This window comes from Macrotis lagotis, chromosome 4 (assembly GCF_037893015.1).
Source record: "Macrotis lagotis isolate mMagLag1 chromosome 4, bilby.v1.9.chrom.fasta, whole genome shotgun sequence".
Classification (NCBI taxonomy): Eukaryota; Metazoa; Chordata; class Mammalia; order Peramelemorphia; family Peramelidae; genus Macrotis; species Macrotis lagotis.
Genome location: NC_133661.1, coordinates 75,031,486 through 75,046,404, shown reverse-complemented (window position 1 = coordinate 75,046,404; position 14,919 = coordinate 75,031,486). Strand labels below are relative to the sequence as shown.

Sequence of the window (14,919 nt, the reverse complement as noted above, 5' to 3'; positions counted from 1 at the left end):
ACAATACTATATATCTGTTATACAAGTGAAGTTATGCAAAACATTTCTATATAAGTCCCAGCATGCAGTTTTTGAGGTTATTTTGTTTCTTACTGTCTTTCTGTTCTCTTTTGTGCATTTTTTTAAAATAAATGTTTCAACGGCCCTTTTCCTCATTTTAAAAAAATATTTACTTGCTTCAACAATATTTTCTTTTTAATAATTTTTAGTTTCAAATTCTTTTCCTCCCTCCCACACCCTCCTCTAGTGAGAAGGCAAATATTATATCAATTAAATTTGTGAAATCACATAAAACACATTTCCATGTTATACATATTGCCAAAAAAAAAGCAAAAAAAAAAGTAAGAAAATTATAGTCCAATTTGCACTCAGAGTTCATCAGTTCTTTCTCTGGAGGTGGACAGCATTTTTTCAGTCCTTTGGAATTGTCTTGGATCACTGTATTGATCAGAGTAGCCAAGTCTTTTGCAGTTGATCATCCTTACAACACTACTGATACTGTACACAAAGATCTCCTGGTTCTTCTCACTTCACCTTGCGTCAATTCATATAAGTCTTTCCATTTTTTTCTGAAACCAACCCCCTCAGCATTACTTATAGAACAATAGTATTCCATCTTAATCATAAATACAACTTGTTCAATCCTACTTGATAAACATTCCCTCAATTTCTAATTTTTGCCAACACACACACAAAAAAAGTGGCTTAAATATATTTGTCCACCTAGGTCCTTTTCCTCTTTTTTTGATCATACAGACCTAGTAGTGGTATTGCAGGGTCAAAGGGTATGTATGTATGGTATGTGTCCCTTTGGGCATAGTTTCAAATTATTATTTAGAATGACTGAACTAGTTTACAACTCTACCCACAACTCACTTATATTGTCTGGAAACGTATGTCTCATTCTGCACCTTGAGTTCATCATCAGATCATCAAGAGGCTAGATAGCATGTTTCATCACCAGTCTTCTGAAATTATGGTTAGTCATTGTATCAATCAGAGTTATTGAGTCTTTCTGAGTTGGTTTACTTCATAATTTTGTTGCCCTTAAGTGAATTATTCTCTGAGTTCTGCTCATTTCCATCTGTATCAGTCCAGACAAGTCTGTAAAGAGAACACTTCCTTGAGTTTCCAATTTTTGCCACAATGAAAAGAACTGTTACAAATATTTTGTGCATAATAATTCTTTTCCTCCTTTAATTTCTTTGGGTAAATGTTATTAATGGGTCAAAGAATGTGTACTGATTCTGAATCTGGGGATACAGTTTCAGATTACTTTCCAGAATAGCTGGACCCATAAATAGCTTTACCTATACTGCATTAGCATAACTGCCTTCTTATTTTTCAGTCACTTTTCAGTCATGTTCAACTCTTCAAAACCTTATTTGGGGACTTTTTTGACAAAAATACTGGAGAATGGTGTTTGATATTTCTTTTTCCAGCTCACTTTACAGATGAGGAAACTGAGGGAAACAAAATTAATTGACTATTCAAGGTCACAAATGATATGTACCTGAGGCCATATTTGAACTCAAGATGAGTCTTCTTGATTTCAAGCCCAGTGTTCTATCCACTGCATCTCGATGCTCATAGACTCTCTAGCTTCTGCTTGTTGGTTTTCCATGTCCCTGGGAGGAGGGAGAAGGGGATGCAGAGTTGAGTTCTGTTAGGAAGTGGTAGGTCAACTTGTACAGTCTTGCAACCCCAGGGAGGTGGACAGCAGGGGAGTGGGTGCTGAGTGGACATTTTAGGGGTTAGTGGTGATCCTTCAGTGTTACTATTTAAGGCACTTGGTGTCCTACATCAGAAAAAAATGACTAGTTCTCTGTCTTCTTGATCATGAGGCATTACATTTTATTGACAGTGATCTCCAACTTTGCTAAGGTTCAGTGGGGGGAAATGATCACATAACTCTCAGAGATAGGATTTGAACTCCAATCCTCTGACTCTGAAACAACTTCTCTCTCTCCTCTATCCTACACTGTTCTCTGAAAACTTCTGATGCTATCCTTCCTATGGCAGATATCTAAACATAATGTCATAGTACCTTCAGGAGAGCTAGTGACTAACCATTATGAAGAATTTTGTCCCCATTAGATCACCATGCACTTCCCTCATAGGACCACTGAGATAGACTGGGAGAGCTGCAAATTACTGACATCTCCTTCAAGATGTTTTTGGTCTACCCTTGTCAGTCACATAAACCTGCATTTTTTTTTCTTTTTGGAAGGCAATGGGGTTGAGTGACTTGCCCAAGGTCACACAGCTAGGTAATTCTTAAGTGTCTGAGGTCAAATTTGAACTCAGGTCCTCCAGGGCCAGTGCTCTATCCACTGTGCCACCTAGCTACCCCACAGACTTGCTTTTTAATCTTCCTCTCAGAAGTACAAGAACCACCTCTAGGGAATGGAAAATATGCTTATATATATATATATATATATATATATATATATATATATATATATGTATGTATATATATACAGCTATCTATATCTATATCTATATCTATCTATCTATCATCTATCTATCTATCTATCTATCTATCTATCTATCTATCTATCTGTCTATATGAAACAGGTACCATCTTCTTCTCAGTCCCTCAGTTCCTCAGAGAGAGCTCATTTTCTTGGCAAAAGGAGCTACAAAGGGGCAGCTAGGTGTCGTAGTGGATAAAGCACCAACCCTAGAGTCAGGAGTACCTGGGTTCAAATCCTGTCTCAGACACTTAATAATTACCTAGCTGTGTGGCCTTGGGCAAGCCACTTAACCCCATTTGCCTTGCAAAAACCTTAAAAAAAAAAAAAAGACTTTTTAAAAAAAAAGGAGCTATGAATTTTGCTGTTTAGCCCCAGGGATATCTGGACATTTCTGTTGTTAGTCAGGATATAGTCATTTGGAATCTAAACTTCCTCTCTCTTTGCCTTGGGAAATCACACTTCCTTCATCTTGTAATTATTGAACTGCTTGTACTCCAGGGCACTGCAACAGTTAGGAAGCTATCTGAGGGACAGAGTTTTAGAAATCAGCCACCCTCTAATCTTAGCAGTCAAAAATTCAAAGGAAAATTTCAGAGAAGGTATGATGTGAATTATTATATTTACTTCTTCAATTTCCTATCCCCTTTTCCTGGTAAAACAGCAGTGCTACGTTTTCTGTGTGTTTTTCGGCTTCTGGCACCAGCATTTAGTTTAAGCTCATTTTAGAACTTCCCTTTAGAGCACTCCTCCATAAAGCTCACCTTCCTTCTCCAATCCTTTGCAAGTTTCTGGCTCAGCAGAGCATCTGCTCCAAAGGGAACTCAGCCATCCCAGATCCCAAGCCTCCATAGACCTAAGGTACAGTGGGGGGGGGGGGGGGGGGCTTTTCTTGGAGCTACATGTGTGTAGTGCTGTCTAGGTTTTCCTGGGTTTCCTTAGGCTTTACAGGACTTTAGAGGGTAAATGCCCCTATTAACTAGTCATTCCTCAAACTAAGGAAGATGAATTCTCAGTTCTTGTTTTCCTTATCTCCAGGATTCAGCGTCATTGTAAATCAAAGGTAAATCAAAGTTCTATTTTCTGTCCATTTTCAATTTTGTTCACATATATTGTTTTTGCATTTTATATATACACACACACACACACAAACACACACACACACATATATATAGGCTTACAGATTACTCCTATTTTGTGAGAGATTAGTTTTAACAAAGTTTTCAATGTTTTTTTATCCTTCATTCTCAAAGAAGACCATGACAACAGGGAGGTGATGTCATGATGAGTATGTGAATTAGATTTGAGTGAGGGGATGCTGTGCTAAGTCTTCAGCCTCACTTTCTCCTCCAGGGCCACCTGGATCCAATGTCCAGATATGAATCAGGATGATTGGAGATGATCCTGGATGCACTGCAGTCAAGGTTAAGTGATTTACCCAAGGTCACACAGTAAGTATCTGAGGTTGGAGTCAGATGCCTGTCCTCCTGACTCCAAGACCAGTGTTCCATCCACTGAAGCTAGGTGGCACAGCACATAAAGCACTGGCCTTGGAGTCAGGAGTTCGAATCCAGCCTCAGACACTTGACTCTTACTAGCTCTGAGACTTTGGGCAAGTCACTTAACCCTAACTGGCTCGTATCCAAAGCCATCTCCAGTCATGATTTATATCTGGCCATTGAACCCAGATGGTTCTAGAGGAGAAAGTGAGGCTGTTAACTTAACACAGCCCCACCCCCACTCAAATCTAATTCACATGCTTGTCATACTTTGTTCTTCTTTGAAAATAAAGGACAGAGAGAGAGCAGAGCCAAGATGGTGACAAGAGAGGAACTTCTCTTAGAAGCTCTCTCATAAAACTTAGAAACTAAGGACTCTTAATTTTCGAGAGACAGAACCCACAGAGGGACCCAGTGAGGCAGTTCTCCTACTCAAGGTAACCTGGAAAAGAGCAGAAAGGCTCTGCTCCCCAGGGTTGGAGGGGTGGCTTTCCAGAGGGGTGGCCTGCTAGAGCGAAAGAACTTCAGCCTCCCAGAGGCAGCGCAGCTCACAGCAGTAGGGGAGTTTCCTGAGCTACATCCTGGGGAGCACCAGGCACAAATTGGGCACACAACAAGCAGCTTGGACACCACAGCCCAGATCCAGGAACAGAAGCAGGCAGAGCCCCTAAGCAGGAGCCCCCAGGGCATGAGCCCATTGAACCTAGGTAGGGGAGTGAAGAGAGACTGCAGAGCTCTGTCCTCTGCCCCTGGAACAGGACTCTGGGGCTCTGACCACATTCAGATCCTGATCGCAGTCTAGGTCCCCCCATAGAACAGCAGGGGTCCCCTCCACCTCAGCCCCGTAGCAGAGGGGGGTGCATATGGTCATTCACAGACCAGGAGGGAGGACAGAGCCTCACACACTGAGACCCTTGTGGGATTGTCCCCAAAGCTCAGGAAGCACCCTAAAACCAGGCTCAGGCTGGGAAAATGAGCAAGCAGAGTAATAAGAGGAACACCATTGAGAAATATTTTGCACATGAGCCCAAGAAGGATCAAAATATTCAGTCTGAAGATGAGGAAGCACAAGCTCCTGCATCTAAAGACTCCAAGAATAAACAGAAATTGGGCTCAGGCTATGACAGAGCTCAAAAAAGACTTTGAAAATCAAATGAGGGAGTTGGAAGAAAAACTGGGAAAAGAAATGAGAGAGATGCAGGAAAAGCATGAAAATGAAGTCAGCAGCCTAGTCAAGAAAATCCCAAAAAATGCTGAAGAAAATAGCATGCCAAAAACCAGCTTAGGTCAAATGGATAAAACAGTTCAAAAAGTTATGGAAGAGAAGAATGCTTTAAAAAGCAAAATTGGGCAGATGGAAAAAGAGATAAGAAAACTCTCTGAGGAAAACAAATCCTTCAGACAAAGAATAGAACTCAGGGAGACTGATGAATTTATGAGAAACCAGGATTCATTACTTCAAAACCAAAAAAATGAAAAATTAGAAGAAAATGTGAAACATCTCATTGAAAAAACAACTGATATGGAAAACAGACTTAGGAAAGATAATTTGAAAATTATTGGAATACCTGAAAGTCATGATCAGGAAAGAAGCCTTGACATCATTTTCAAAGAATTACTACAGGAAAATTGCCCTGATATTCTAGAAGCAGAGGGCAAAATAGAAATGGAGAGAATCCACCGATCCCCCCCCCTGAGAAAGAGATCCCAAAAAACCAACCCCTAGGAATATGATAGCCAAGTTCCAGAACTCCCAAGTCAAAGAGAAAATATTACCAGCAGCCAGAAGGACACAGTTCAAATATCGTGGAGCTGCAGTCAGGATCACTCAGGACTTAGCAGCAGCTACATTGGAAGTTCATAGGGCTTGGAATATAATATATTGGAAGGCAAAAGAGCTTAGAATGCAGCCAAGAATGAACTACCCAGCAAGGTTGAATGTCCTCTTCTAGGGAAAAAGATGGACTTTCAGTGAACCAGGGGAATTTCAAATGTTCCTGTTGGAATAGCCAGAGCTGAACAGAAGGTTTGATCTTCAGATACAGGACTAAGGTGAAGCATGGAGATTGGAGGAGAGGGGGAAAATATAAGGGACTTAATGATGATGAACTGCATGTATCCCTGCATAGAAAATACTCATATGAACCTTCTCAGTTAATAGAGCAGATAGAGGGAGCTTTTATAGTTGAAGCACAGGAGAAAGCTGAATTTGAAGATAAAACATGGTGTAAAAACGGAGTCAATAGAAAAAAAGGGAAATGTAATGGATAAAAGAAAAAAGGAGAGGGGGAATAGGCCAAGATATCTCATATAATAAGTTTTTTCTTTATTACAATGAGCTATTGCAATGATATGGAAGGGGAGGAGGCAAGGGGGAATGAGGGAATCCGCTCTCATCAGAGGTGGCTAGGAGAGGAAACAGCATATATACTCAATGGGATATAGACAACTGGAGTAAGAAGGAGGGGGACAGGGGGAATGGGGGAATGTGAGTGATGGAGGAGAGGATGGACCATGGGGGGAGAGTGGTCAGATATAACACATTTTCCTTTTTACTTCTTGCAAGGGGCTGGGATTGGATGGCCTGCCCAGGACCATAGGACCAGGTAGATTCTGGGCCTAAGGGGTGGTATGGGGGCTCAGGGCTTCTTGGCCCCAGGACCAGGGATCTGTCTGCTGTGCCACTCAGCTACCCTACAGCAAAGTCAGAGTGAAAGGAGAGAGAAAATATAGTACATGGTAGTGGAGAAATACAAAAGGAGGGAGTTGCGATCAGCAATGGCAATGGTGGAAAAATATGGAAGTAACTTTTGCCATGGACTTATCATAAAGAATGTGATCCACCCATGACAGAGTTGGTGTTGGAACAAAAACTGAAGCACATTCATTATTATTATTATTATTATTTGGGGGAGGGTGCAGGGCAAATGGGGCTGGGTGGCCTGCCTGGGGACTCATAGCAGGGTGATCTTTGGGTGTTTGAGGCTGGATTTGTGTCTCCATATAACCTACGTACACACACATATGCATGTGTTGGATATACAATTGTCCTAGTTCTGACTAGATCCATTCCATGAAAGGGAGACTTTAAAGTCAAGATTTCTTCTAGCACTCATGCAAGGTTTTGGGGGTGTGTGGGATGTTCAAGGAAGTCTAGCCCTTCTGTGGGAGTGGGGGTTACAAACTCTTTTTAGGGCTGCTCATCCACTTTTGATGTCCACCATCATCCAACTCTCACCTATGTTACACTCCAGGAAACCATCTCAACAGATGGGCTAAATGAGATTGAGATTAACTGACATTTCTCAAACCTGGTATTGTGTTGGGGGCAGGGGTATGTCTACCTCAAGCCTATGAAGACTTTCCAACTAGAATGGGTGGATGAAAACAATTTTGTTCCAATGGTCAAGAAGACAGATCAAACAGGTGCTGTAGAGTGCTTAGACCTTGTTTAGACTATGAAGGTGCCAAGGTCATCTTGGGCCATTGCCAGTCATCCTGACTTTTGTCCTGCAACTGGACTTTGATGACTAAGAGAGAGGAAGTTGATGACTTTGTGCAATTCTGCTCATATATATTCAATTCATGCACTAGTCAAGATATCACCCCGTGTTTTCATTGGTCCTCTTCAAAAATGAAAGACAAACAACCACAACCAGGTTCCTGAATCTCTGAGAAGAAGAGATCAGCTGAAGGGTGATCTATAATAGAACCCCTGACAGAAAATGGTAAGGAGAGTTGAAGTTTAGGCCACAAGAAGAATATCCTGGAGCTCTGAAGGTATCTTGTGGATGGATAACCCATACCAATTTACACCCACAGTCTAAGAATTCTCTGTAACCAGTAATCACAGCAGAAATATGAAGCTAAACTGAGTGAAGGTAGACCATATAAAACTACCCAAATGGAGTCTATGGTTCCAGAAGGTTGAGGAACACTTAAGGCACATAATATGGTTATCTATCGGAAAGATTATGGATATGGAGCCAAAGGGCCTGAGCTAGTGGGGTTTTGCCACTTATTGGATTTATGGTGTTAGGTTAATTGTTTGATCTCTATAGTCCTCCATTTCTTTTTTTCTTTTTCTTTTTTTTTTAGGCTTGTTGCAAGGCAGTGGGGTTAAGTGGCTTGCCCAAGGCCACACAGCTAGGTAATTATTAAGTGTCTGAGGCCAGATTTAAACTCAGGTACTCCTGACTCCAGGGCCGGTGCTCTATCCACTGTGCCACCTAGCCACCCCGTTCTCCATTTCTTTATTTGAAAAGCAAGGAGGTTGAACATGGTAACCATTAAGAACCCTTCCAATTCTAAATCTGTGTTCCTCTGGTCACTCTGTTATACACATGATGGGAGGGGCAAAGAGAAAAAAAGTGGACTTTGGGATACATTGGTCATGTTCATCAGGAAAGAATGTCAATCTGTCTTGATTCAAAGTCTTCTAAAGATAATATGATTAGGCATTTTTATGTAGAAATCTACATCCTATAAGAGCTGGCAGATAGAGTATCCAGGGGCAAAACGGTCCTTTTGTGACATAAGTCCCATGAAATTGTATGCCCAAATATATAACACCTGAATTGGACAGGAAAGAAAGACTGGAATGGAATGGGAGAGGACCTAAGGAAGTCCAATGGATAGAGTTGGAGACAGACTCAGATATGTATGCCTCCCATTACAACTAAAGGTTGTTGACTAGGGCAAGAGGATCCCCTGGTCCTCTCATCAGCTCTAAGATCAAATAGAAATCCCTCAGTCTGTCAATTAAAGCTCTATAAAAACCTAGTCTCTATTTACCTTTCAAGTTTATTTACATCTTACTCCATTCCCTTCTTTCTCTAATTCAGGGGACAAAAAGACCTATTTGTCATTACATTTATCGTTCTTTCTCCCCTCTTCCTGCTTTGGTACTGGTTTTCCTCCATACTTGAAAGACATTTCCTCCTTATTTTTGTCTCTTGGAACCCCTGAGTTCCTTCAAGTCTGACAAACAACATCTATTTGGGGAGACCTTTTCTGGTCCTCTCAGCTATAAGAGTCTTCCCACCAGCCCCTGACGTCCTCTTCTATTTGTGCCTAATATACATCTATACATGTTCATATGGTCTGTCCTATCAGAATGCAATGTCCTCGAGGATTTATTGAGTAGATATCTTTGTGTTCTCCAGGAGCTGACACAAACTAAATATTTAACATTGCTAATTAAGTAACTGAGCACTCATGTGGATAAACTGGTTCTCTAAGCAGAATCTGATTTGTGGATAAGATGTAAGTCAAAATGTGATTACATGTAAGTTTGCTTCTGGGGCAAAACATATTAGATGTTCTTATCTATTTTTCTCTGTCTTCTCCTCCAATATGTACACTCCTCTATAAAATAGACCAAAAAAAGGGGTGGGCCCTGAATTGAACCCCTCAATTCAAATTTCTCTCCTGAACAAACCAGAGGACTTCTTGGTTAAAGTATTTCTGTCACATAGTTTTGACACAGCATACCTGCACATGGGAGTAACTGTACAGTTGAAAACATACCTATTCTTGTCTTGCATTTCTTGCACTGAACTGAAATTCCAGCAATCAATGCTATTATAATTTCTATTACCAAAACCTTAAAACCTAGGGAAAGTTGGCTGAATCATTTCAGAAATGGGTGGGATATTTTTCTTTCTATTTTTTTAGGGAGGGTGTATTGTTTTGTTTTGTTCATAAATCAAATTAGAATAATTTTTTTTTCATTTGTGTATAGTCCCCATTGTTTTTGTTTTTCCCCTTACAGTTCAGTGGCTCTCACATATTTGGGGCATTGCCTAACCTTATCTCTCAATGTAGTTCTTTAGACACTCTCATCCAGGGTTTCTCTGATAAAAGAAATGATCTGCATTTTGAGAGCTGATGATTCTACCCGAATGACTTCACATTCCCCAGTAAAGTCACATGTCTCTTGGGATTATATAAACATCCTCCCAGCTATGAGGTTAAAGATTAAATAACTCATGAAATCAGTTGGAGAGACTCTGCACTTGGTTGGAGGGTAAGATCATTTATCCCCACCCATCAGACTACTATAGAGAACATGTTATGTTGTTCATCTATTATAGGCTTCAGGAAAAGGAGAATTGTGATTCACAGTAGAAATTTGTGTACAAACTAAGAATCATGTTGGAAGAATTCTGCAATTCTACTTTCTGGGTGAGCATTTTGCCTTTTTATCCTTGCTGAAGATCTTTGTCCAGTGACTTAGAAAGTGATAGAACAGTCATCCTCTATCAATATTTTAGCATGGATTAGTTTATCACATTGGAATCATAGCTGCTTTAAGGGGACCTTAGAGGTCATTAAATCTAATCATCCCACTGAGATTTTGATTGGAAGAAGAACTGATGCTTGGGAAATAAAGCAGAGAAGTTTGATTTTAGACATGTTGAGGCTGAAGGATCAGTGAAAATGTTCACATAGAAAGATTCACTTATAAATTGAAGGAATGGGACTAGAACACTGGAGAAAAGAAAGTAGTGAAGAGGTAGATTTGGGAATAACTACATCAAGATGATCATTGTTGAACCATGAAAGAGGCTGAAGTTTTCTTGGAAAGAAAGTATATAGAGAGAAGAACAGAGAGACTGAAGACAAAATATTGGATAAGTTCAAGCTTCAAGGGACACAAGGAAGAAGAGAAGATAGGAATGGTCAAAGAAGTAGGAAGAGACCAGGATAATATGGAATATATAATGGGGAAAATGGGGAATTTTAAAGGAGAGGTGGTCTGTATTATACCAAAATTCAAGAATGATGATTGAAAGAAACTCACTAGATTAGGTGATTAAGCTGTCATTGTTGACCTTATAGAGAATAATTTTGGTAGAGTGGAGTTGATTGGTATGGAGAAGAAATTGGAAGGGGTTAGTTAAGACATGATTGGAAAGACACCTACAATTATTTGTCCCTTTTCTTTCTTTTTTTTGGGGGGGGCGGGTTTAGGGATTGGGGTAGGGTTAGGCTGAAGCAGATTCATTTAAGTTTGTAAGTAAAAGAAAGAGAGAAATAGGATGGTACTTTGACTTATAGTTACTTTAAATAATTGTTCAGAATGAGAAGATCTGAATGTTTGAAGATTGAGAGGAAGGAACCAGTGGACAGAAAGATAAGTAAATCTTTAGAGATAGGGGATAATTGACAGAGGAGGTAGGAGAGGGATGGGGTCAAAAGGCACAAATGGAGAGATTAACTTGTTAAAGGCAGAGGAAGGAAGGAAAGAAAAAAATAGAATGGTAATAGAGTCAGACATTCATAGATTAGATATTGCTCATAATTCATTGGTGAGAGGGAAAGGAGATTGAATGAAGAATTAATGTTGAGAAATGTAATTTTGAAACAGCTATTGCAATGAGTTTGCTAGGGGATCAGCAAGATATGAATTAAAAGGGTTACAAAGCACTAGTTTATTATTCTTCCTTTCCGACCTTGAAATTTTTGAGAAGTACTAGTCTAGTAGACGATAATGACTTAACCCCATTTAGCATTTCATTCTAAAGGATTTTGTTTGGTTGTTGTGTATGCTATGCTGTGCTGTTAAGGATCTAACTAGCCATTTAAAAATTCTGAGTTTGGTTTTAATTTGAAGCAAAGACTCAGAACAATTTTAATTCAGATATAATAGGGAAAGATAGTCTTAATTTTTTAAAGAATAGGAAAAACATAATCTGGTAGTTTTTTTATTGAATGTCAAAGATACTTGATTACCTAAGAAACTGATTCAAAACTTCTAAAATAAATTTCTAAACTTTTCATTCCTAAATCTGCATTAAAAATTTTTCAGCATGCTATTTGAAAAATACATTATTATTTCTAAAGTAAATGTTGAAATTTGGAGTTTTGGGGAGGGGGGAATGAAAGCTTCCTATGAATCCATGATGAACAGAAAAGCCTATGGCCTACATAAAAGTGTCATAGAATTTTTTAATGAAATTTTATTTTTAATTTTGAACTCTTAAAAAGCAAAAAAAGAACATTTCTATATCAAAACAGAACATTAAAAGAGGAATTTGTAAAAGTCATGAATCTACATTTCACGCAACTTGCTTTCTTTTTAAAAATAAAGTTTCTTTGTATTCTAGAACTTTTTAATTTCAAAGTTTCTACTTATCTCTGGTCTTTTCATCAGTAATATACAAAAGTCCTCTATTCATTAAAGCCTCATTCCCCCAGAAGCGTTGTACTCTGGAGGTTATCAGAGTAAATTATTTTAGACTGAAACACTATACCTTTTGTCATTTGGAATATTGTCTTTCAAGATCTTTCTAAGTTTCTAAGTCTTAGGCAGTCCTTGGTAATTATATTGCCTTTTCTGGATGTTTGCAGAATTTTATCTTTGATATAAGAGATCTGGATTTTTGGCTATGACATTTCTGGGGCTTTTCCTTTTAGGATTCCTTTTGGTGAATTGATACAAATGGTAGGTTCTTGTTGGAGTTGGTATTAGGGGACTGGGCAGCCCCTGTCTGAATTCAAGCAATCATCTTCCAATTAGAATTTCAAAGACTAAATCTCTTGGAGTTCACAGAAATCTGTTACAGAGTTTGAAGCAATTAAATAATATACAGAACCCCAAAAGAGACCTTTTTGAGAACCTCCTGCTGCTGGATAATTGTTCCATTCATATTACAAAGGTCTAACCTCTAGCTTTTTTTTTTAATGTGGGGGAGAATCTAAACCTGTAATTTCAGCAATATGAGGAATTTCCAGTATGAAAATCCTCTCCATCAATGCAAATAGACAACTCATTTGTAATTTATAGTACCAGAGAATTTCCTGAAATTTTAATGTCTTACCTGTGGTCACAAAGATCTACTTGACTCCAAAGCTGGCTACATAACTTGCATCTTAGGTCCCTAAATTTAGTACTAAATGAACCTGTCTAGAATCTCACATGCAGGGGAAAGAATTACTAACTTCCAAAATAATAAAAGGGGATATTCCCCTTGGAAAGAAATCATGCCCATCTCTTTAAAAGCAATATTTGGAAAGTATCTTTTCTTAGTTATTCTCATCACTCTTCTCCAATGGTTGAAGGAAATGGTGGATCAGTATGATCTCTGCTTCCTTATTCATAAAGTTATGGCTCCATGTGGTCCTAGCAAGGAACCACTGTCACCAGGAACTGAATTCAGACAAAGATATTGAAATAGCAACCAAACCATGATGTGAAGGAAAACCTCTCAATCCTCCATTTTCTTTTTTCTTTTTTTTTAATTTATTTTTTATTCTCATTTTGTACAAATGTTTTTTTACATTAATAAAATATACTTGTTTACAAGTAAACAAAATACCCCTCCCACCATGAATATAGATAGACTTGCTTGGGCAAAAAAGTAAAGGGGAGAGAAAAAAAATTAAAATTAAAAAAAATAATAGTAATAATTGTAGGTATGGCCAGGTGGCGCAATGGATGAAGCACCAGCCCTGGAGCCACGAGCACCCGAGTCCATATCCAGCCTCGTAAACCCAATAATCACCCAGCCATGTGACATGCAAGCCACCTGATCCCACTGCCCTGCAAAAACCAAAAAGAAGAAAAAAAAAAGACCCAAAATAAAATAAAATAGTAATAATAGTAGGGGTGGCTGGGTGGCAGACAAAGCACTGGCCCTTGAGCCAGGAGCACCTGGGTCCGAATCCGGCCCCAGACACCCAAAGATCACTCTGCTATGTGGCCCCAGGCAGGCCACCCAGCCCCACCTGCCCTGCACCCTCCCCCAAATAATAATAACAAAAAATGTGCTTCAGTCTTTGTTCCAACACCATCAACCCTGTCCTGGGTGGATCACATTCTTTATGATAAGTCCATCACAAAAGTTACTTCCATATTTTTGCCATTGCTGATCACAACTCCCTCCTTTCTTATTTCTCCACTACCATATACTCTATTTTCTCTCTACTTTCACTCTGACTCTGCTGTAGGGTCGCTGAGTGGCGCAGCAGACAGATCCCTCGTCCTGGGGCCAAGAAGCCCTGAACCCCCATACCACCCCTTAGGCCCAGAATCCACCTGGCCCTATAGTCCTGGGCAGGCCATCCAATCCCAGCCCCTTGCAAGAAGTAAAAAAGAAAATGTGTTCTGTCTGACCACTGTCCCCCCATGGTCTATCCTCTCCTCCTTTATTCACATCCCCACCCCTTCCCCCTGCTCCCCCCCTCCTTCTTACTCCAGTTGTCTATACCCCATTGAGTATATTTGCTGTTTCCTCTCCTAGCCATCTCTGATGAGAGCAAAGGTTCCCTCATTCCCCCTTGCCTCCCCCCTTCCATATCATTGCAATAGCTCATTGTAATAAAAAAAAAATCTTATTATATGAAATATCTTGGCGTATTTCCCCTCTCCGTTTTCTTTCTCCCATTCCATTTCCCTTTTTTTCCTATTGACTCCATTTTTGCACCATATTTTATCTTTGAATTCAGCTTTCTCCTGTGCTTCAACTATAAAAGCTCCCTCTACCTGCTCTATTAACTGAGATGGTTCATATGAATATTATCAGTATCATTTTTCTATATATGCAGTTCATCCTCATTAAGTCACTCATATTCCCCCCCTCTCCTCCAATCTCTATGCTTCGCCTGAGTCCTGTATCTGAAGATCAAACCTTCTGTTCAGCTCTGGCCATTCCAAAAGGAACCTTTGAAATTCCCCCAGTTCATTGAAAGTCCATCTTTTTCCCTGGAAAAGGACATTCAACCTTGCTGGGTAGTTCATTCTTGGCTGCATTCTAAGCTCTTTTGCCTTCCAGTATATTATATTCCAAGCCCTATGAGCTTCCAATGTAGTTGCTGCTAAGTCCTGAGTGATCCTGATTGCAGCTCCACGATATTTGAACTGTGTCCTTCTGGCTGCTGGTAATATTTTCTCTTTGACTTGGGAGTTCTGGAACTTGGCTATCATATTCCTAGGGGTTGGT

General features: G+C 39.6%; 1 protein-coding gene across 1 annotated transcript in view; it reads left to right on the top strand.

Moving 5' to 3' along the window:
* The first annotated feature begins 9,959 nt into the window (after positions 1–9,959).
* ABCC2 (ATP binding cassette subfamily C member 2) overlaps positions 9,960–14,919 on the top strand; it is a 70,727-nt gene continuing 65,767 nt past the window's right edge. Inside the window, exon 1 of the mRNA XM_074233172.1 lies at positions 9,960–10,159. Within this exon, the coding sequence (XP_074089273.1) occupies positions 10,127–10,159 (33 nt within the window). The 5' untranslated portion in view covers positions 9,960–10,126. The remainder of the gene's footprint in view (positions 10,160–14,919) is intronic.